This window comes from Onychostoma macrolepis, chromosome 16 (assembly GCF_012432095.1).
Source record: "Onychostoma macrolepis isolate SWU-2019 chromosome 16, ASM1243209v1, whole genome shotgun sequence".
NCBI lineage: Eukaryota > Metazoa > Chordata > Actinopteri > Cypriniformes > Cyprinidae > Onychostoma > Onychostoma macrolepis.
In genome coordinates, this window is record NC_081170.1 from 7204976 (window position 1) to 7228542 (window position 23567).

Genomic DNA, 23567 nt, shown 5'->3' on the forward strand with positions numbered 1-23567 from the left:
TGAAGGAGAATGTTGTTTACATAAACACTCGAGCAGCGACGGCCGGTGCTGATGGTTAAAATACAGCTTTGGCATGAATACGTTCTCCTAATCAGAGCAGAAGTCATGTGGCGAGGCGGCTGTGGTTATTATTGTTTGAAAGAAAGCTGGTGCTTTGTTTACATCTGGTGTTACGAAGGCTGGAAGCTGGCCAGACCCTCCTCTCCCCCTCAATGTCTTTCTGAGCTGTGAATAATAGATAAAGCCACAGCGATGATTGGCACCACATCTCGTCCGTATGGAGGAATGAAAGAGCGCCGCGCCAGCTAGTTAATACACACCCCGCATCACAGCGAGAGCGGGACCTTAGCGACGACTCGCCATTCGGCCCTCATTTTCAATTCAAAAGCGGACGGTTTTGCATTCACAGGAACAACAGGAGCATCTAAATGGATAAATTAAAAGTGTCTGTCTACATGTGCCTGCCTGTCTGACTGAACAAATCACAAACTAGCTGCATGATTTTGTCTTCTAGTGTCATTGATACTTCACTGATCTACTGAATCTTTGATCTGCATCGTCCCACAAAAAAGGTTGTTAATTGACAAAATGAATTACTTTGAGTTAACCTAATTTGTTTATGTTCTTTTTAACCACTCAAAAGTTTAATATTTTTTGAAAGGAGTCTCTTATGCTCACCAAGTCTGGATTTATTTGATCAAAAATACCGTTGAAAGTAATATTATTCTATTTTAATATATTTTGCAATGGCAAAGCTGAAGTTCCACAGCTATTACTCTAGTCACAGCCACATTACTCCAGTCTTTAGTGTCACATGATCCTTCAGAAATCATTTTAATATTCTGATTTGGTGTTCAGATGTTTTCAATTACTATTGGTATTCAGTTATTAATGGTTCTTACTTTTGTTAATGTTTTTGCTGATTAGTTTTTATGGATTCCACAAAAATATTGTTTTCTACATTGATAATAATGAGAATTGTTTCTTGAAAGCCAGCTCAGCATATTAAAATTATTTTAATGTAATTTAATTTTAGTTCAGTTTAGCTTTCAAATAAATGCAGCCTGTTATCCCTGAAATTGATTTAACCCAAATTAATTAAGTACACTAAACATAAAAATGACAATTTACAGTGGGGCAAAAAAGTATTTAGTCAGCCACCAATTGTGCAAGTTCTCCCACTTAAAAAGATGAGAGAGGCCTGTAATTTTCATCATAGGTATACCTCAACTATAAAAAAAAATCCAGAAAATCACACTGTAGGATTTTTAAAGAATTTATTTGCAAATTATGGTGGAAAATAAGTATTTGGTCAATAACAAAATTTCATCTCAATACTTTGTTATATATACCCTTTGTTGGCAATGACAGAGGTCAAACGTTTTCTGTAAGTCTTCACAAGGTTTTCACACACTGTTGCTGGTATTTTGGCCCATTCCTCCATGCAGATCTCCTCTAGAGCAGTAATGTTTTGGGGCTGTCGCTGGGCAACACGGACTCCAAAGATTTTCGATGGGGTTGAGATCTGGAGACTGGCTGGGCCACTCCAGGACCTTGAAATGCTTCTTACGAAGCCACTCCTTCGTTGCCCAGGCGGTGTGTTTGGGATCATTGTCATGCTGAAAGACCCAGCCACGTTTCATCTTCAATGCCCTTGCTGATGGAAGGAGGTTTTCACTCAAAATCTCACGATACATGGCCCCATTCATTCTTTCGTTTACACGGATCAGTCGTCCTGGTCCCTTTGCAGAAAAACAGCCCCAAAGCATGATGTTTCCACCCCCATGCTTCACAGTAGGTATGGTGTTCTTTGGATGCAACTCAGCATTCTTTCTCCTCCAAACACGACAAGTTGAGTTTTTACCAAAAAGTTCTATTTTGGTTTCATCTGACCATATGACATTCTCCCAATCCTCTTCTGGATCATCCAAATGCTCTCTAGCAAACTCCAGACGGGCCGGACATGTACTGGCTTAAGCAGGGGGACACGTCTGGCACTGCAGGATTTGAGTCCCTGGCGGCGCAGTGTGTTACTGATGGTAGCCTTTGTTACTTTGGTCCCAGCTCTCTGCAGGTCATTCACTAGGTCCCCGTGTGGTTCTGGGATTTTTGCTCACAGTTGGGTGAGATCTTGCATGGAGCCCCAGATCGAGGAGATTATCAGTGGTCTTGTATGTCTTCCATTTTCTAATAATTGCTCCCACAGTTGATTTCTTCACCAAGCTGCTTACCTATTGCAGATTCAGTCTTCCCAGCCTGGTGCAGGTCTACAATTTTGTTTCTGGTGTCCTTTGACAGCTCTTTGGTCTTGGCCATGGTGGAGTTTGGAGTTGGACTGTTTGAGGTTGTGGACAGGTGTCTTTTATACTGATAACGAGTTCAAACAGATGCCATTAATACAGGTAACGAGTGGAGGACAGAGGAGCCTCTTAAAGAAGAAGTTACAGGTCTGTGAGAGCCAGAAATCTTGCTTGTTTGTAGGTGACCAAATACTTATTTTACCGAGGAATTTACCAATTAATTCTTTAAAAATCCTACAATGTGATTTTCTGGATTTGTTTTTCTCGTTTTGTCTCTCATAGTTGAGGTATACCTATGATGAAAATTACAGGCCTCTCTCATCTTTTTAAGTGGGAGAACTTGCACAATTGGTGGCTGACTAAATACTTTTTTGCCCCACTGTATGTAGTACTGAATTATTTGAGTTACGTGTACGATTTACATGAGTTTCCACACTCTATTTAATGTTTTAAGTTGAATCAACTCAGCTAAGCTTATTTGAGTCTGTTGCCAATGGCAACAAAATGAGGAACGCGACATGAAGAAGCTGATTGGTCTGAGCTGCTGTTTGAACTGAAGCCTCGAGGGCGCGCATTTCTGTCAGTGTTTGCTGGTGAGTTGAAACTCTTTCTTTATATAACAGTTAGCTAATAAAAATATATATATATAATTTAAGACTGCATGAATAGCGATTGTAAACCTATCGCCACGGTCTTTTACGGATCTTTTTTTTTTTTTTTTATGTATTACACAAACAAGCTTATATTGAAAAACTTCATGCATGTGCCGGATATTAGCCCAAGAAATGCAATCTCTCATCCACATAGTGTTAGTTAGTTAGCTATTGATTACATTTCATTTAATACCAAGTATTTTCTACCATGTAATGCCGGATAACTTCACTGCAATTTTTAGAAGCAGTTTATGGATAACTCAACAGGTCACATCTTAATAACAGTTTGCTTTATCAGCTTGTTAAAAAATAAAAGTCTAATGTGCATTGTTGTCACTCTACAGATTCCAAGAAGAGCAGTGCTGAGCAAAAAAAAAAAAGATGATCTGGAAATGTAAGTGCTGTCAATTTGCTTGTGGCAAAAGGGGATACTTGTTAAAACATATTAAACATGTTATTTTTGTTAAGGCTATGCTAAGGCTACAGTCAGTGTGCTCATTGTTTTGCTTCATAAGATCTCAGTATATCGTCAAGAGCCAGGGATATTAATTTTGTGTTTTCTGTATCTGCTTTTTTTTTTTTTTTTGACTCTCACAGTGATGGAACCCCTTCACTTCCATTTTATGAATCACCAAAGAATTCAGTCACCTACATTTTAAATGGCCTGAGGGTGAGTAAATTAACAGTAAGTTTTCATTTTGGGTGAACTTTTCCTGTAATACAGAAAAAAGCAATAATCGATGGAAATATGATTTTCATTTGATTGAAAAAATGTATACAATGTTGTTTCTGCCACCTCAGACCTCTGATCTCACTGACATGAAGTGTGTTGCCATAAGAGGGATTCCTGTAATACCTGATCACCCTTCTTTGAAGAACTTTGAAGCATGCTTTGTAAGTATTGTTGATTTTTCTTTGTGTTATAAATGATGTAAACTAAAGGGGTCATAACATAATTTTTAGCTAAAATTTGTTTTATTAATTTCCTTCATGTCCAGGCTTCTGATGATGAGTCACCACACCAAAACGTTCCAGTTGGAATCCGTGAAAGCGAAGATGTTGCACAGCATCCCCTGTCTTTCTCCTCCATCTAGCCCCTGTACGAATCGTCTCAGAGGGTAATCTTGGGAAGGACGGTTTAGAGAACCTCTCTCAGGCCATTTGTTCTTGTTTTTGGATTGACTTATGCCTTGCATCTTGATTAATGAGCACTGAGCTCATTGATTAATGAGCAATACATTAAACACGTACATTTTATCTTTGTTTTATTAGACAAAATCTCAACATACCTAAAGTTACCTGAAATTTGTAATATGGATTTTGTAAAATTAATTAAAATAAACTGAATTCTGTAACAAAATCCTTGTTGTTTGTATTTTTGTCCTTGTTTATTGTGTAGCTGTAACTTAAAGAATAACAAATCAGCAGGGATATCAGTCAAATTAAACCAATTAATTAGTTACATTAAAAATGCAATTTGGTCTACTAAAAGTTAACTTTAGTGCAATTTAATGTTTTGAGTTATCTTAACTGGTCAATTTTAATTATTGTAACAGATATTTAGTTCAATGAACTAACACTTTCCAGTGTAAAGAACTTGAAATGTCTTGTTTGTTCTTTTTTAGGGCAACGAGTTTCCATAATTTTTTTTAAGTTCAGTTAACTTGTATGGGCTTACAGTGTTGGTGAGCATAAGAGACTTTTTACCTGTTGTGTGTGTGTCGCATTGGTTGGTAAGCTAATAGCGCAATAAAAATAAAGCATAAAAACAGGTTTTAGCTCAATTTCTATTGTTTATATAATATATTTTAGTTGGATTTAAGCATTTTTGTCAATTTTTATTTTTTTTGGTATAAAATATTTCTAGTCAACTTTCCTCTTATTTTTTAATTGTAAAGTTAATCGCTCTACATTCAGGGATTTTATATATATTATATTATTATTGTTTTATGATTATTTTTATTGTCATAATATTTCTATTACTGATTTATGACCAGTAGGTGGTGCAGTTTTGAAGCCCATCCAAACCTATGGCACCCCTGCATTTTTACTACTATTTATTTTTATTTTTACCAATTTTATTTTTTATTTTATTTTATTTGTTATTTTTTCAATTTATTAATTTTTTTACCAATAAGAGTGTAGTGCTCTCATTGTATCATGTTTAAATCTATTCCATAATTTCCCCCAAAAAATTCTGAAATGTGAAATTGTCTGTAGATGCAATCTGACTCTTCATTTCCTGGTTCTTTAACACATAACATCACATGCTGTCTATCTGATTTCTCATGCTGGCAGCATTTCAGGATTGACCCGAAGATGATTGGCAGGATTCCTGGGAATGCAGTTTTGCTCTTTCAGGCTTTTTGTCTCAATTATGAGTCGAGATGGAAAGTGAAGATGATTGACTGTGAGATCAAACAATGAACTGATCCTGACTCCAGTGATCTGCCTTTCTTTCTTTAGGTTGACTCCATGTTTAAAAGTAAATCACTTTAAAGATTAAACATTTGCCCTGAGTGAAGGAGTTAAACTTTTCATTGTCTTGTTCAGTAGTTTTAATCTAAAATGACTTTCTTGAATAATGCAGCATTTTTCCAGTTGCAGATAAATTTGTGAATATTTTAGAGTTACCCGAAGGCAAATTTACTGTGCCATGTTGCATTTTTCTACTTAAGCTGCACAATGAAACCTCATGCATGTACTATATCTGTCTCAATTGCTTACACCATGTTATCACATTTTCTAATCAGATGGTTTTTTGAAGTACTTTAGAGTACCATTTAAATATGAATATACTTTATACAATAATTTACTGCCATAGTATATTAGTACCATAGTTTTACCATCCTATACCATTGCCATACCATAAAAACCCTGCAGTACGACTTCAAGAGTTGCAAATGTCACACATCATATAAAAAAATAGAAGCTTTTTTAGTGTATGATATAAAACAGATTTCCATCAAAAGCCATAAAAAAGACGGTCTGATTACCCATTAGAAAGAAATAGTTCTGTTTTTTAATTATCATAAGAGTCATGTGTCACAAAGCTCAGTCACCTGTTGCCTCCATCTGTTGGCTTTCATGGATGCATGGCACCACAATAATTGACTGGCAAAGAAAAGTTCTTCTCATGTACAGTAGATCTAATCATACACAACATTTTAGATGGAATCAACGAAGGCAGGCCTTTAGCAGCGCAAAAATATATACAGTTACACGCACACGGTCCATAAGTTTACAAACCCTGCTCTATGTGGTTTGAAGACTCAGTTCTGCATGTCTCCTGTGCTGTTTCCTCTCAGACTGAAGAAGAAGTCCCAATCGGTGGATATCGGCTCTCAAAGTTTTCCAGCACGGCTCATCCCGAGTCTGTCCTTAAACAGATCTTCACCACCTGTTGCCAAGACAACCACATCTGAGGTGCAAGAAAACAACACCACCAATTCCCAGCGCCGTGGTCCGCGGTGCAGCGATCTGAAACGAGGATACACAATAGGTAAATGAGCATCTGACTGTCTTCAGTATGCCAGGCTCTGTGTTTGAGTGTTTCTCTATCTCATGAGTTTCAGTTGAGCTTTATCTCTGTGTGTGTGTGTGTGTGTGTGTGTGAGAGTGCATGATGTTCACATTGTATGTGTTTAGAAAGTTCTGACTTCCTCTTGTTCTCTTCTTGCTCTCTGCTCATTCACATCAGTCTCACTTTGTCCTCTTTGTCTCCTGATACTCTCTTGTCAGCTCTCTTCTCTTTCTCTCCTTGCTCTCATCTCTGTATCCTCACTTTTTCTTCTCCCCTCTTGATTCTCTGCTTGATCTCACCTCATTTATGTCTCCTCTCATTCTTCACTCTCTTCTTACTCCTCTCCTCTCTTTCTTTCCTGTCTCTTCTTTTTCCTTTCATTTCTCCTTTTTCTACTAGGTCTTATCTTTTTTTCTCCAAGATCTCACCTCTTTTTCATGTCTCCATTGTTTCTCCTCTCCTTCTCCACATTTTGCTTTCATCCATTTCACCTCGTTCTCCTCCCATTCTCCTCTCTCTCCATGCATTCATCTCTCTCTTTTCTTGTTCCAGTCTCCTTCTTTTCCTCTCTTTCCTATTTCCCTCATATTTCTCCTCTTTTCTGCCTTTTTTATATCTGTCTCCATAGTTTCTCCTCTCGTTCTCCACCATCTCTTTTTGGTCTCATTGTCTCAACTTTTCTCCTCTCTTTCTCATCTGCCTCCTTGCTCTCATCTTTCTCCTCTCTCATTTCTCCTCTCAACTATTTTATTTCTTTTCTTCTAGAGCTCATCTCTTTTGATGTCTCCATTCTGCTCTCATTCTTCTCTCTGTCCTTTTTCCTCTCTTTCTCATCTATCTCATCTATTTCTCCCCCCTCTCTTCTCATTTTGTCCTTGATCTCACCTATTTTCCATACCTATCTCCATTCTTTTTCCTCTTGTTCTCCACTCCCTCTTTTTGCTCTCATCTCCATCTCTTCTTGTCTCATTTTCTCTTGTCTCTCATCTCTGTCTCCTCTTTCTCTTGTTTTATATTACCATATTGAAAAGCTTTTCTCAGTGTTTCTCCCAGAACATCGAGTGAATGCTGTGATCTGTGAAATAAGCCCAGTGCTCGTGCGGGTTTGTGGGGTCTGAAGGGATTGTGAGGAGAGGTCAGAGGCTTTAGAGAGAGCAGAAGATGGCTTTCCTTTCATCTCAGCCCGTTTGATTGTGCTGCTGATTTGAAGGCACCGTTTAAGAGCCGACTAAAAGAGATGTTTCCCCAAATCATGAGGGTCCTTCAGTGCGCTCACAGAACCCGGGTTAGCAAATCCACCTGCTTTGTGTTCACTTCATTTACTCACTCTTGGGTAGCTGTTTTGTTGAATGTTAGAGTATAAAACAGATATAATTATATGGTTTTCTGAAACCACTAGTTGTGCTTGTTACTAGTATCATTATTACTATTTCTGCATTTAATGGTAGGGATTTGAATAAATCTTTGGTGACGCGCGTGTCACAAACACTGGTGATTATCTGGAAAGGTCTTTTTAAAGCATTATCCCTCACTTTCAACTGTGACACATAATGAACACCCAGGTTCAGTCATGTGACAATGTGTGCAGTTTTTGTTGCCATGGCAACATTTCCAAAATGGTGTCCTGTCTGGTTAGCACATGTTACAGTGTCAGCAATTTTTAAAAACGCTTGTTTTTGTTACAAAAGGTATGTTTCAACCCATGCAACAATTCAAAACCCATGCAGTTTTGAAATGTGTTGTGGCAAAGCAAATGAAATGCAAAAACTATATTACTTCTGAAAAAGGTTTTTGTTTTATCTTCCCAGAAAAGTAATCTTTTTGATATGTTGTGGAAAAGCAAATAAACAGAAAAAAACTTATTTTGCAAAAAAATTATAAAATGTATTTTTTTCAATTGAGAAATAAACGTCCAATGTAACATATATGTAACATGAAAAATTTATCATAAACGCCCGATGTCATATATATGTAACATTACAGATCTTTCACAAGGAGGGGTTGTATTTAAAAACAACTGCAGAAACGTGTTATACGTGGTCCATTTGGTCCGTTTTATACGCCTCATAATTTTCCTATGAGGAGAATTTGGTCTGGGTTCTTATGGGTTAAACTCATAGCTAAATTCCCACAATGACCAGTGTTGATTTAGTTATTTATTAATGTTTTGAATTAGCTTTTAATTTATATTTTCATTTGAATTTTATTATGTTTTATAAGTTTACAAGTTTGTGTTAAGTGTTTTATTACATTTAGTAAATATTTTTATTTATTTTTATTTCTGTCTTAATCATTTTAATATTTAATAAATTACTTATTTTACTTTACTAAAATGTATATTTTATTTAATTTCATCTTTATTTCAATTCCCAAAAACATTTTTGATAGACACTGACAAGGTTTTACTTTTCTAAGCATTTAGACTAGTAATTTTAGCCTAGTGGTTAGTTAAAAAAAAAAAAAGACAAATCCCACTGAATTACATTGCAGAAGGGAAACGAATGGTACTTGTATCAACCTAAAGAGGTTTATTTTGCTAGAATGATCTGCTGACTGTATACCCTGCTGTTTCAATAAATGGAGATGAAATATTGATTTGAGTTGAAATTTGGTTTTATTAAGTGAAAAGAAAGAGACCATACAAGAGATGTAAAACTAGCACAGCTGTTTAGAAAACTGGTCGCCTGGAATAGCAGTCAATTAGTTTAACAGTTGTTATTGATGGCAGAATGAACGATTTGACCATTCAGAGTATTTCTGAGAGCCGTGTAATAATGATTGATGTTTTATTAGCATTTCGCATTGGTTGCTCTTTAATGTTATTGGTGAATTTTGCTGTTCTCATTGTTTGACTTTCTCCTGTCTTTTAGAGGCCGTGCCCTCAGGCAATCACTGCAAATCACAGCACAGTTTGCCTTCTCATAGTGCCTCTAATTGGTGGAGAGGACGGCGGGAGAGAGAAGTGTTATCGATGGCCGCACGCTGAGCGTCTTTTCATCCTGTGTCAGAACCGCCATTAAAACCGCACCGCATATCCCGCTACATTTTAATAACCTGCCCTCATGTATCCCGCCAAATTATACTGTCATTTCTAGCTCGATGTGAGCGATGGTTAGTGTGTTTTAATGTTTTTAAATGAAAATGACCCTGACAGGCCATTCGGTCTCCTTAAATGAGAGTGGTTTTGTAGCAGGCGAGTGTACATGCCGCAATAAGTGCTTTTGCCTGGCTGCAAATGGGTCAGGGAGAGCACGGTATAAATTCTTTCATAAACTGCAATAATGAAATAAGTGCAGATCTCAGGGTGATGTGGGAAATGCGCTTCAGGTAATCAGTGGAGAGGAGTCAGGTCCGCAGCAGTCCTTTAGGGTCCTGTGTAGCCTTAATACCTAACTCACCTAATTCTGTTAACAAGATACTGGATAGTCTGTTATGTAAGCCTATATATTTATCCTGTAGTTCTTCAGAATGACGTTGTCTACCCTCGGCCTTTGGTGCCGGTCATGGAGGGATACGTGAAAAGTTAGACAGAGATCAGGGAGGAACTGTACATCATTGCACATATGTGCATTGCAAGTAAAGCATGCAATGTGCATAAAACATACTGTTAACCAGAAGTTAGTTTTAACTGTTTGTTCAAAGTGGTCACATACACTACTATTCAAAATCTGGAGTCTGATTTTTATTTTTATTTTAAAGAAATTAATACTTCTATTCAACAAGGATGCAATTGATTAAAAGTGACTGTAAAGACATGTATAATGTTTCAAAATCTTTCAAATTTCAAATAAATCCTGTTTGAACGTTCTGTTCATCAAACAATCCTGGAAAAAAATGCATCACAGTTTCCACAAAGGTAGTAAGCAGCACAACTATTTTGAACATTGATAATAAAAATAAATGTTTCTTGAGCAGATAAGCATATTAGAATGATTTCTAAAGGCTCATGTGACACTGAAGACTAGAGTAATGATGAAGGAAAAAAATTAATTTTAAAAATATATTGGATTAGAAAACTGTAAATTGTAATAATATTTCAGATAATTACTGTATCTTTAATCAAATAAATGCAACTTTTGTCAGCATAAGAGATTTCAATCAAACAATATAAAAAAAATCTTTGTGACTCCACACTTTTGAATGGTAGTGTATATTATGCAGGATTCAAAGTTAACACTTGTTAAGCGCTAAATAAATATTAATAAAAAGGTGAATAACTAAATAAATTACACTTGCCAATATCCAGAAACTTTAAATAACTACAACAAAAAGCATACGTTTTTAAGTAAAAACTGTAAAGAAAAAAAAAAAATTTCAAATCAAATTAAAAATTCCAAAATAAAAACAGATATATATATATATATATATATATATATATATATATATATATATATATATATATATATATATATATATATATATATATATTTTAGTATTTCATATGCCATTTAAGGGGTTTGAAGAATTTTCCCTATTGCTGCTAACCACAAATGATTGATTTTAGACACATGGCCTTCATAAACCTCTCCTTTGAGCTTCTTTAAACTCCCTTCCCTTCAGTCAGTGTTTTATGTCAGCCTTCGGCTGTTAAACATAAGAGTCTTCTTCCACTTGTGAGTTAACACACTGTCACGCTTAATACCTCTCTATTTCCGTTCTCATTAGGTGGCTGAGTATGATCTGCTGTCCGTTTGTTAGGGTGAACTGTCAGACCACACAAGACTGATCACACTGTTAATGGTTGTGGAAAGGTAGAATGTTTGTCCTGTTCCTCTGTCTCCTCTCTTCTCGGACGCACTGCCTCGTTACTCTGAAATGTATTCTGAAGTTGCTGACCTGAGGGGTCAGGAGAGATGCTGTACGGGATCAAGATCTGTTGTACAGGAAAACAACAGACGAGGGTGCAGCATGCTAACAAACAAATGTCATCCTGATGAAGAACGGTCAGGCTGGTGTGAACTCTGAGCTGGGCTTCTAATTACCAGTGAACAGACAGATTTACTCATTGTCTGCTGCCCTTACAGACCTCTTACAGTCGTCTGCTGGGTATATATGTTTTCACATATTCCACAACTTGAAATAGCAGCAACACTGCGAGTGTATTTTTAGTGAAAATAACTGAATTTCTTAAGAGGTAATGACAGCCGATATTAAGACCTGAAAAGTGTATTCTTTATTTTTCATTTGTTTTTAGCCTAAAATGCCTAATTTTGTTATTATAGGAAAATAATATATTTATTTTTTATATATATATTAGTAATATAAAATATATGAACATACACTTATTAACATTTTATATGAATTAATAAATTTAAGAAGTTTAATATATTAAAAAGATTTAAGAAAATATAAATATTTGGTGTGTGTGTGTGTATATATCTGTATTGCCTCACACAACTGAATTATTCATAGGTGCGTGGGATTAAAGTACAATATAAACTAGAAGAAAAAAAATACTGCACACTACTTGCATTATAAATAAAAATTTAATTTTGGTCAGTCTACCTTCCTCAGGCCAATTTAAAAAATTATAGTAAATATTTATTATTTAATTTATTATTAAAATGTTATTTTATATATTGTATGTATATAAATTTCTATATATTCATAATATATCTTATATTTATAATAATTTATTTATTTTATTTTGATAAGACATATCTTTGTCATTCTGGCATCTTATACTGTTTAAATTATAGCAAGACAAAAAAACACCCATATATCATGTTTGTTTGCAAACAGCAGTGTCCTGCTATTACCCGTGTTATTTACACACTGAATTAGATTGGTTTGGGAGTTAGATAGAATGATGGCAGTGCAGAGACAGTTACTGTAACCAGCCTGCGGCCTCCACCTGCACACTCCATCAGCGCCCGACCTGCTGACTCCAATTCAATTAGCAGCAGTTCAATAGATTGAGCAAGTGTCGAGCTCAAGCATGGCTTCTGCAGGCTTCTCTCAGGCTGCAAAAGGAGCCGGATATATTATCCAGGAGAAAACGTCGGTGACATTTACTCCCTGTGCTATAAAATGTAGAAGGCCACTATTGCAGGCCTATTTAGAGTTTATGACTGGTCTGTTGGGCCTAGAGGAGAACTTGACTTTTTCTAGCACTCCGTTCTGTATAGCGGTAATGTTTATTTGCTCAGATTGATGCTGTCTCGCATGTACCTGATCTCCAGCAGTGCCTGTGCATCCTTCTGTTTACACAGCCACAGCAAATGAAGACACTACTTCCTAGCAGAAAAATATCCCTACATCTGTGGCAGACAGGATTGACACACACCCCCTGGAGGCACCTGTGTGGGAAACACACATTATCGACAAGCCTGTGACCGTTAAACAGTAGAATTATGTGAGCCGTGTCGCATTCAGATCAATCACGTCTGGTTCAGGTCAGTTTTAGCTGTGGTGCTCCTCCCTTGTTCAAGTTGACCTTTGTGTTTCGACTGATTGACCTAGTAATCATAGTTAAATGGCCTGGGCTTCCGGACCATGCAGAGATCAGACATGAAGAGAAGGATCCAGAACCGCTTGATGAAAAGGTCAGGTGTGATGGTGGATGACCTGAGGTGACTCCTGCAGCTAACGTAAGGCTGTTTGTCATGTTTTATAGTAGTATTAAGGGTTATTTACTACTTAATGTAGTCAGCTTCCAGGAGTCAGGGTGCATGGGCTTTTATCGGTCAGCTGTGAAACAAAAACAAGCTGATCTTGTGATGTTTTTGTGCCCTTTTTACTTTTATGCAAATCAGATAGTGGCGTAAAATGCTTGCAAAATTCAGGCTTTTAGCATCCTTTTAAATAGATTTTAATTTACCACCTGCTATAATTTCACTAGACAAATCGTGCTGATGTTTGTCAGTCCAGCACATCACAATAAGCCTCATTTATGTTAAAATAAGGCATGTTTATGCTGAAAAGAAGAGCAGTTACATAGCTATTCCAGCGCATTTATCACCAGCATAAGATGGATTATGAGTGCTTTGTGAAAAAGACTAAATACTGCATGCCAATGTGCCACAACTATTTAGTGAATTTTCCCCCTTATAATTTTAGGGTGTAAAATTATATATCTGTGGGTAGAATTGTATATTCAGCTTTGTTTTATGAGTCATGTCTCATAACTCTGTTTTTATGAAAACAAAAAATAATAAAGTATTCTTATTTGAAAAATTCTGTTTTTTGAAAACATTTTTCTTTTTCTGCACAATGATTTTTCAATAGCTGCTACATGATTTTTTAAATAACAAATAATAATAGTAATTCTAATAATATTTTTATTAAGCACATTTCCAAAGGACAAGGTCACTTTACAATCCATCAAATATAACTTTACGCTGAACTTTATTTTCCTGTCATTCAGATCTTTTGTGCCCCTAAATAACATGTAAAAATGTAAAAGAACTATGCTGCTGGTTGCTGCACCAACACATTATGATTTCCATCAGTCTATAATTGCTCTGAGATAAGGTATCAAGGAGGAAATTATATATTATAGGAAATTAGCATGCAAACATGGCTGATGCAAGATATGTCACATGAGACCAGCATAGGCAGTGTGAAAAACACCCAAAATCTAATAGAAAACCATAAACCGTGCACATGTTTATAGGTCGAAAATAGAATTATCGCGATGTAAAAACAACAGTATAATGTACTTTTTCATTAACTGCTTTTAAGAGACGGCATAAGAAAGAAGCACAGCGTCTCAGTTAAAGGTTAATTGTTTGCTTTAACCTCTTTACAGCAGATTTGCAGTGGCAGTTATTTCAGACACAGATTATCACCCAGGGTTCTGACTTTTCCATGCATGCTATTTTCATGCCACAATGTTACTAGCATCTCCTCCACAGATTTACCCAACTGGAACCAAAAGATCTGTTCCTTGACTTGCTCTGTGGGCAGTGAGATCCTAAATATATGTGAAATGACAAAGCACACTGAATTACAAAGTGGAGACAAAAGGCTGACGTGGTCGATTAATATGGTCAAAAACCGACACAGACCGAGCAGAATTTATACGGCGATGTCCCTTCAGTGCCATGTGGAGGAGGATATGAGCTACATCACAGTTTGAGTGAAAAGAAAGGTTAAGTCAAGCATTGATGCAACAGACTGAAACTGATTGTAAATCAACATCCTTACAGCTCAGACAAGCTTTACATACATGTTGGTAGGATAACAGTGGAGATCTAAAGAACAGCTGTTGTTTCTGGAGATGTCTTGCAGTTTAAACATTTGGAGTCAGTACAATTGTTTTTAAAGAAATTAATGCTTTTATTCAGCAAGGACGATGAAAATGTATTACGGTTTGCACAAAAATATTAAGTTGTACAAGTACATTGTAAGTGTTTCTTGAGCAGCAAATCAGCATATTAGAAAGATTTCTCAAGGATCATGTGACACTGATAACTGGTGTACTGATGCTGAAAATTCAGCTTTGCCATCATGGGAATAAAGTATATTTTAAAATAAATAAAAAAAAGAAAACAGTTATTTTAAACTCTAATAATATATCGCTGTTTTCATTGTATTTGTGAACAAATAAATGCAGCTGGTGAGCACAAGAGACTTTTCAAAAACTGACCCCCCAAAAATAATAAACACAATAAAAAAAAAAAGTAAAATGCTGCCGTGAATAGTTGAACTAGTTCACACTAATGAATCATCTTAATGAACTGAACAACTAAAACGAATCAAACTTTCCCAATGCTTCATTTGAAATATAGAGTGGACATTTTAGTGGACATTTCTTCTGTTTTCTTGACTGTAAATCATTTTGACACATACTGCCATACCGTTTTTGGAAAAGTTGCTAGGTTATGAAAACACTTCTTCTATTATATTGCTATGGGAAAATGTAGTTAATGGCATCGTGATACTTTTGGTCAGTTCCTCCCCTGCTCTCACTTCTCTTTACATCTTACTAGATTGGCAGTCACAGCACTTCTCCAGACGAAGGCCCAGAGATTCATGGATTAGGCCGTGGGGTGGAATGAAAACAGTTTGCTTTCCTGGAGGTGGTTCTGCAGCCAGGGCTGAATTTACTGCTGCATTCCCCTCGGAAGGATTGGTGCCGCTGGATTTATAACCCGTGCTATATAATTACGCTCTCTCTCTCTCTCTCTCTCTCTCTCAGCAGGGCCTCCCCCTCTTGATTTGAGCAATTTATCTATCAGAGTCTGAGTTCTGCCTCTGTCCCTCCTCCGAGCTCGGCTCGTGTGCAGTGTGCTGGCCAGGGATGGATTTTATTGATTATTATTGATTAAGAGGATTTTAAATGAGAAGTAAGCAGTTTGTTCAGCCATCTTATCGACTGAACACCTCGCTGTGAAATATAAGATCTCATAACAGCTGATATTTGTTTGCGTTTCCTCGTGCATTTGCTGTACATGGTCACTTCAGACAGATTCCTGTACCTGTGTATGTTGTACATGTGTATATTTACAGAACTTTCTTGGACTGAAACTTGAATTGCTAGATTACTGTTTTCTTCACCTTTTTTATCACTTTTCCAAAAGAGCTCAAATCAAACTTAACAAGACCCTGCAGCTTTGTTCTTAGTTCTTAATGATCTGTTTTAATTCAGGGTTGAGTACATTTGTGGATTGAGTCCATTTATAATCTTAGTTAAGTTTCACTGACTATTAAAATCAAATGATCACTCAATACTTATTATGGTTAAGGCTGATTAGAAAAAAACATAAAATGTTATGCTCTTAGTAGTCTAGACTTATCATGTGAATGTTGATATTTCTTCCTTTTGTGGTTAATTTATGTAAACTTGTTTTTGTCATTGGATAATAATGATCTGTGAATTTTATTTATTTATTTATTTATTTTGCATGTGAACATTATTTTAAAATTGTGTGGAAGAAAACATTGTTTTATTTTGAATCAAAAAAGACCCTTAGATTAAAATGCTGTTAAAATTGGGGCAGAAGCCATGTGCTGCTGTTGTTTTTATTATTTTATTAAATTATAATTTATTATTTAATAATTCCATAAATTAGACAGATTTCAAACACCTTCATTATTCATTATAACCCATAGTGGATCATTTAATCAACATTCTTTCTGTTTTTCTTTCAATTTTTTTTTTTTAGTAGTTAAAAAATATCTATACCCAATTATACACAGTATATTTATATATCATAAAATATAATGTATATAATTGGGTCTATATTTTTAATTGTGATTCAGATTTGTTTATCATTATTTATTTATTTACTTGTTATTTTTCATTATTATTTATTAATTATTTTATAAATTTTTATATATTAGTAAATCCCAAATTCAAATTAAATTGTCAAAAATACAATAATTTCAATAGAATATTTGACTTCCGTGTTACTTAAAAAATCATCAAAATTATATCAGGGATAAGCTTTCATCATCTTACCTATTAGAAGAAAATGCCCCCCTTTCATGATTTTCAATTTTAACTTATACTAACTTACCTATAAAATGTTTCCATCTTTTTCCTTTAATAATATATTGGATGATGCATCATCTGTACATACTGAAACTCTATAAATATGTAACAGTTTAGCCGTAAATGCTAAATCAAATGCTTATATCATTTTCTATAATATGAGCCATTTAAAGCAGTGGAAGAACTACTGTACCAAATCAGCTGAAGTGTCGCTCATCATACGGTGTCTTTCCGCTCCTGCTTTGCCTGTGAAGTCTGTGAGATCTCCTCATCATCTTCAGATGTTTCTCTTCTCGCAGTGCCAATCACACTGGCACATCTTACCTTGTGATTGTGGCCTCATTGTCTTGATTACCCTCTGTCACCCTGAGCCTCTCACCGCCAACATCCACCTCCATCCTCTCTATCACAGGCACTTGTCCGTTTCTTTTCTCTTAATCAGCACAGGAATGAAAGGAGACAGGCGTTAGGCCATTATAATTCATGCACCACCGCTTAACATAATGATGAAAAATATGAGCATGTCCTTCTGAAAGGGAAAGCAATTAATTCCCCCTGCAGAGTTCAGGAGAAGATATTGACACAGCGGTTAGCATAAGATTGAACGTGTTTTGTTTACATCAGCCTGATCTCTGTGTTGCCCTCTCAACTCATGCTGGGTTATTTGTTGACCACCCGACAGAGCGAAGCTCAGGCTTTATTGTTTTAATAAATTGGATGCTAGTGCTGATGGTCTGATGGTCAGATAAAGATCCTACCGTGAAAAAGTGGTCTGGTCTGAATCAGGAGAGAAATCTGCACAGAAGCTTTAGTTAATTCCTTATATTTATATTTTGTTATATTTTAAATAAAATATTACTTTTCATTTACATTTAAATATTACTTACTTACAAAATATTTTTTTCAATATATTTCAAAATATAACAAACATGGCCAAAACCATATGACTATGATGAATTTGTTTTAGGTACTCATTTTTTTAAAAAAAATTTTTATTCTCAGTTTTGTTCAAAATATGTTTTTAAAGTTACATTTCACAATATGATAAAAATAGCAAAAAATGGTGGAGATATAGATTTTAAAATACATTTACATGAAAATAAATTAAAGTTACCTATATTTCCCTATATTTTATGACATTTTTATCTTTTAGTATTGATCAAAATATTGAAAAAATTGAAAAATGTATGTTTTATATATCTAGATTCATTAAGTTATAGTTACTTAAATTTCCTCATTTTTTATATTTACGTATTTTTAATATTGTCCAAAATTTGTTTTAGATATATATATATATATATATATATACACACACACACACACACACACACACACACACACACACACATATACATACATATGTATGTGTGTGTGTGTGTGTGTGTGTATATATATATATATATATATAATTTTCTTTTCTATATATTATATATTATATAATATGTATATATATATATATATATATATATTTATAATATAACGTAATATTATAATATAGAATAATAATATGTTTAGGCATTTAAGATAAGGTTTAAATTAAATATATTTTCGGTTTGAAGGAAAAAAAAAAATTCGACCCTTTTTTTTTGGGGTAGTACTGCAATTGAAATGAATTGTAATGCAAATGGTAGGCTTTCTCTGGGTATTATAAATCTCCTTTGACCCAGCCAATTTGTTTTGAGCTAGCTAGTGGGACACCACCTTAATTGAGACTTTGCAGGGCTTCCTAATCTTTAAACCTTCTGTCTGTGGAGGCTGTAGTCCTCTGGTAACAGCACACTAAATCAGACCCCATGCAGTGTGTAGCTGGGCTGTGATCAGATCAGTGCAGTCATGTGTTATTACAGTAGTAAGAGACTGGGCGCTGCAGTATATCTTAAGAACGAGCGAGTACCATTTTAAGAAACCATTTTCAAATCAAGATGTCATGCATATTACCAGGCTAGCTGCGTATTCTGTTTCCAGGTTGATGATCCAAGAACCCAACTTTTCAGAATTGCAATGCTTTTCCCAGTGGGTCGGCTGTTTGTTCAGGTGTCCCGCAATTCTAAACCCTCCTGTGGATTCTGAAGCGAAATCCTTTGTGCTCTGTAACCAGGACAGATATGACATAACCATATCAACAACAGAAAAAAAAACTGAGCGGGATGGGGGAAAAATCCTGATGCCAAAATGAACACAATTCAGTTTGACGAGAGGCTTATCCGCTAAAAATAGCTTTGTCTTCCTGATGCGATTTTCTTTCTTTGTACAGGGATTTTTCCTCCATAAATGCCGTCAGTAAATGCCTGGCATTAAAGCTGCCTGCCTCCCCCTTCTGTATGGGACTGTATGTGCGACTCCTTCATGTGGAGAGTCTGGTAGTGAATGAATGAATTTGTTGTCATGATGAGCTTCTCAACCTCGGTTGTGGGATTTAAATCATGTGTTGTGTTGCAGGACAACTAGTGAGCGAATTTAGACCCTATACAAGGATTTAGTGAACACTTTTGAGTGATGATGCATGCAATGATGCTTTCAAAATAAGGTGGAGAACTGGTCTAGCAGTTGATTGGCTGAATCCAACTATTGGTTGCTGTGATGACAGTCTGGCTGATGATCTGTGACAAGAGTCTAGCAGGTGATTGGTTGCTGTGTAAAGGGTCCAGTTGCTGATTGGTTAGCGTGACACGAGTCTAGCAGTTGATTGATTGCCGTCGTGACAGTCTAACTGATGTTTGGATGCCATGTGCATCTATGCAGTCAAACTCATTTCTGAGGAATGCCGTGTATAATTGCAATCCCTGGTTCTCACAGCAATGACTGAACAACCGCTGAGGTCAGTTGAGCAGAGGAGGTAAAATAGCCTCAACGTTAAAAACGCTGATGGGAAGATCTGACTCAGGCCTCTCATGACTGCTCATATTCAAACTAATAGACCTTCCTGAACTCAGATCAGCGGGGAGGGACTGTTACACACTCATGCCTTGGTGAAATGATTCATTCTCTGACTGAGTCATTTGCATTTGTCTTGTGAATATTCATGAGTTTCTGTGCAGTTTGGACAGCATAATCATCTGTTAGATGGTGCTGTCATCTCAGAGAGGGAAAGCAGTACTTTTGTCTTTGAGGCAATCATACACCTAAACAGAAGACAACACATTATCCACCTGCATGAAAGCCAAGCACTCCACCTGTATGCTGTGCCTCGGGGGAAGTGTGTGATTTCTGCGAGTTTGACAACAACAAACTGTATGACATGGCGATATATTGCTAAAAAATATTCCTTCAATATATATCTCAATATGTATGTATTTGCTTTAAAATGGATACAAATTTAGATTTTTTTCCCTCCTCTCAGTCAGAGGAACTAAATTTCTGCCAAACGGCTACTGAAAATAAAATACAATAAAATCTTGTTAAAAGATAATCGAGGCATGTTTTCACTTTTTTTTTTTTCTCTCACAAAATGAACTCAATGAAGATTGAATTTTTATTAATTAAAAGTTAGATGCACCCCTAACTATTATTTATTCATTTATTTTAGCATTAATTTGGAATTTGAAATTCCAACCAAACAAACATTATGACATGAAACATTTAATTATTTAAATATTTAGTTATTAAATAAGATAATTTATGACATTGGTCAAATTAAGTTTTTGTACAAATTCAGATTTTCTTGTTTTCACTGATGCACAATATTACATTTGGAAATCACGATGCATGGATAATATAATATTTAGTATAGTTTTTAGTTTTGTAGTATAGTTTTTTTTTTTTTTTTTTGCTAAAATACTTCAAGGCATGTAAAAAATTAGTTGAAGACTTCCTTGAACATTAGTGAATGATAAACAAACTAATCATTGAATCATTTATTTGAAGTGATACATTAAAATGAAACGGTCTCCTTTTTGTTTTCGAGTTTTACCAAGACTCTATTATAATATCTCTATCATAGTGCTCTCGTACTCAGCAGGGAGCTGCACTGAGATCGTAGAAAGCAATTTACCATCCCGAAAAATCCCACACAAGTAAAATGGAAGAAAATGAGTGTCTCAGGCATTGGACGTCATGCATCCATTTGCTGGTATTTTATCTCCTCATCCACAATATCTATGATTCCTTCCTCTGCACCACATTTTGTGTCATGAATAACATTTCACTGTATCGTTTATCACAAATACAGCTGTCGTACGGGAGACGTTCTGTCTGGCGTAATCTGATTGTATTTAGTGCTCATTCATTACAGCAGCAGAGCTTCACTGCTTTCTCTATTAGCTGCATCTGCCCAGCCGGAGTGAGTTTTTGCTCCATTTGTGTCTGTCTAATTGGGCCTGTAAACTGTGAGGCTCAGGGTAATGTGCAGATGTTCATCTTTGGGTTGATGTGCTGTGTGTGTGTGTGTGGTGTCTGGACACATTCAATGTGGAGATGGCAGTTGTGGTGGTGGTTTAGTAATGAGATCCGTCTTGACTGAAGGAAAAGGATTATGGCTCTCATTTGGTTTCCATACAACATTTTACTTGAGATATACAAGCAAAAACTCAATTTTCAGGTGCTGAGTTCATTTTCATGTATATTACAGTATCTCTTCTTTAACACTAATATAATAAAATATAATAAAACTTATAGGTAACAAATAATTATGTAATTAATTATATATGTGTGTGTGTGTGTGTGTATGTATGTATGTATATATATACATATTTATATACATATATATATATTTGATCAATACTACAGGAATAAACTGAATATTGTTAAATATTATTTAAATAATGGTATATATATATGGTAATATACTAATAGACTAAATAATATGCTTAAAATGTCATTTACTCCTATTATACAAAGATGAATTTTCATCAGTCATTACAGTCTTCAGCGTCGCATGATCTTTCAGAATTCATTCTAATATGCTGATTTATTATTAATTTTGGAAACAGTTGGGCTGCTTGATATATATTTTTCATGATTCTTTGATAAATAAAAAGTTTAAAAGAAATCTTTTCTAATCTTGTTTTTACAATCAGTTTTTTGTAACACATCCTTGTTGAATAAAAGTATTCATTTCTGTCAAAAAGAAAAAAGAAAGAAAATGTTGAAAACATTCTAAATATGCGACAGCAAAAAACTGCTTAAATTCACAGGGCCCAGGACAATCCTAAAAGGCCCTGACAAAAGCAGAAGATGCTGCTGCTTGAGTCTTGAGTGTTTGTATGTCTTTGCACGTCTCTTACATCAGCGAGCGTCAGATCGTTCTTACAATTCAATTTAAGCCTTATGTTACAGTTCCTAATGAAGTTACGGGCGGATCGGAAAGGTGCTCCATTTAATTTACTCATCATAGGCAATTTTTCTTGCATTTGGCGCTGCTTGAGTTTTAATTTTAGACCCTGGTTGATCGTATTCAATAATTAGGTACGTATAAAATGCTGCTGGTTGCAGTGATGATACATGTGTGTATATATCTAGAAAAATCCTCCCTCGTTCTGGTTTGGAACATTTGATGAATCACTATAAATATCTAATGGAGAACAAATGAACTAATTCTGTGTGCTCCTTATTATTTCCCCAGACTCTCTTCCATTCTGGAAGTTGAAATAGAAAAAGGCATCCAATGAATACTGTGCGCACTGAGAGGAGAGAGGAATATTGGTTAGGAGGGAAGCCCTGCTTTAATCTCCCTCAGCTAATAGGGCTTATTTTATTTCTCTTCTATGTAATGAGCATGGTGGGTCTTTCATAGGGCCGATCAAATTAAACTGTTCTTTAATTACAGCCGAGCTTGTGGAGAACCTCGAATCAATAGTATGTTTGTATATCTGTGTTGAGCCCAGCACAAGAAGGATTTGAAAGGCCCTTAACTTCTCATTATTTAAGAAATAATTTAATGACCTGCTGGTTTTTGAACTTCCATGCAATTACAGTACAACAAGGACTGTCCTTTAGCTTCTGTGTGCCATTTTGTGGCTACTGTGTACAGTAGTTCATCTACAAATGAAAAACTTCACCAAACCCATATGCTTGTTATATTTTCAGAGAAATCAAATACTACAATATATTTTCTATTTATCGTTTTAGTGACCAGAAGGACTGAAAAAAAAAAAACTATAAAAGTAGCCCATATGATTTGAGCGCTGTATTCCAAGTATTCTGAAGGAATACAACAGCTTTGTGTGAGGAACAGATATTTAGGTTCTTATTCATGGAATAATGTTCTAAATTTCTCATTTTGAATTCCACATAAAAAAATAACATCTTGGAACGACATGAGGGTGAGTAAATAATGACAGATTTCTTCTTCTTTTTTTCAGACAGTGTTGTTAATTTAAAGTAATATTCAGTAATTGAAATAAATAAATAAAAATATTAGATGAAAAACATCATATGAAAAAAACTTAAATGAAAATTAGTAACTAAAACTGAAATAAAAAATCTATTAAAGCTATATAGAAAGATGTTTTAAAAACTCTATAATACTATAATATAATACTGCTAAAATGACACTACTCCACAGTCCCTGTACTAAAATGACCAATAAGAGAAATGGGAAAAATACCAGATCAGGATGAGGAGGAAGAAGCTGACCTCAATTGTTTCATCCATCAGATGTACCTTCATTGTGCTCAATTTTCTTCTAAAGGCAGCTGTTTTGACCAGACGTCTGG

At 35.3% G+C, this 23567-nt stretch overlaps 1 protein-coding gene across 4 annotated transcripts in view; it reads left to right on the forward strand.

The window, feature by feature from the left end:
- Positions 1-23567, forward strand: part of oxr1a (oxidation resistance 1a) — a 165351-nt gene that overhangs the window by 56850 nt on the left and 84934 nt on the right. For 2 of the 4 annotated variants that reach the window (XM_058745908.1, XM_058745909.1), the window contains exon 3: positions 6262-6455. In XM_058745908.1, the coding sequence (XP_058601891.1) occupies positions 6262-6455 (194 nt within the window). Of the gene's footprint in view, positions 1-6235; positions 6456-23567 lie in introns of those variants that run through there. The other 2 variants (XM_058745907.1, XM_058745910.1) reach the window with 1 other exon arrangement.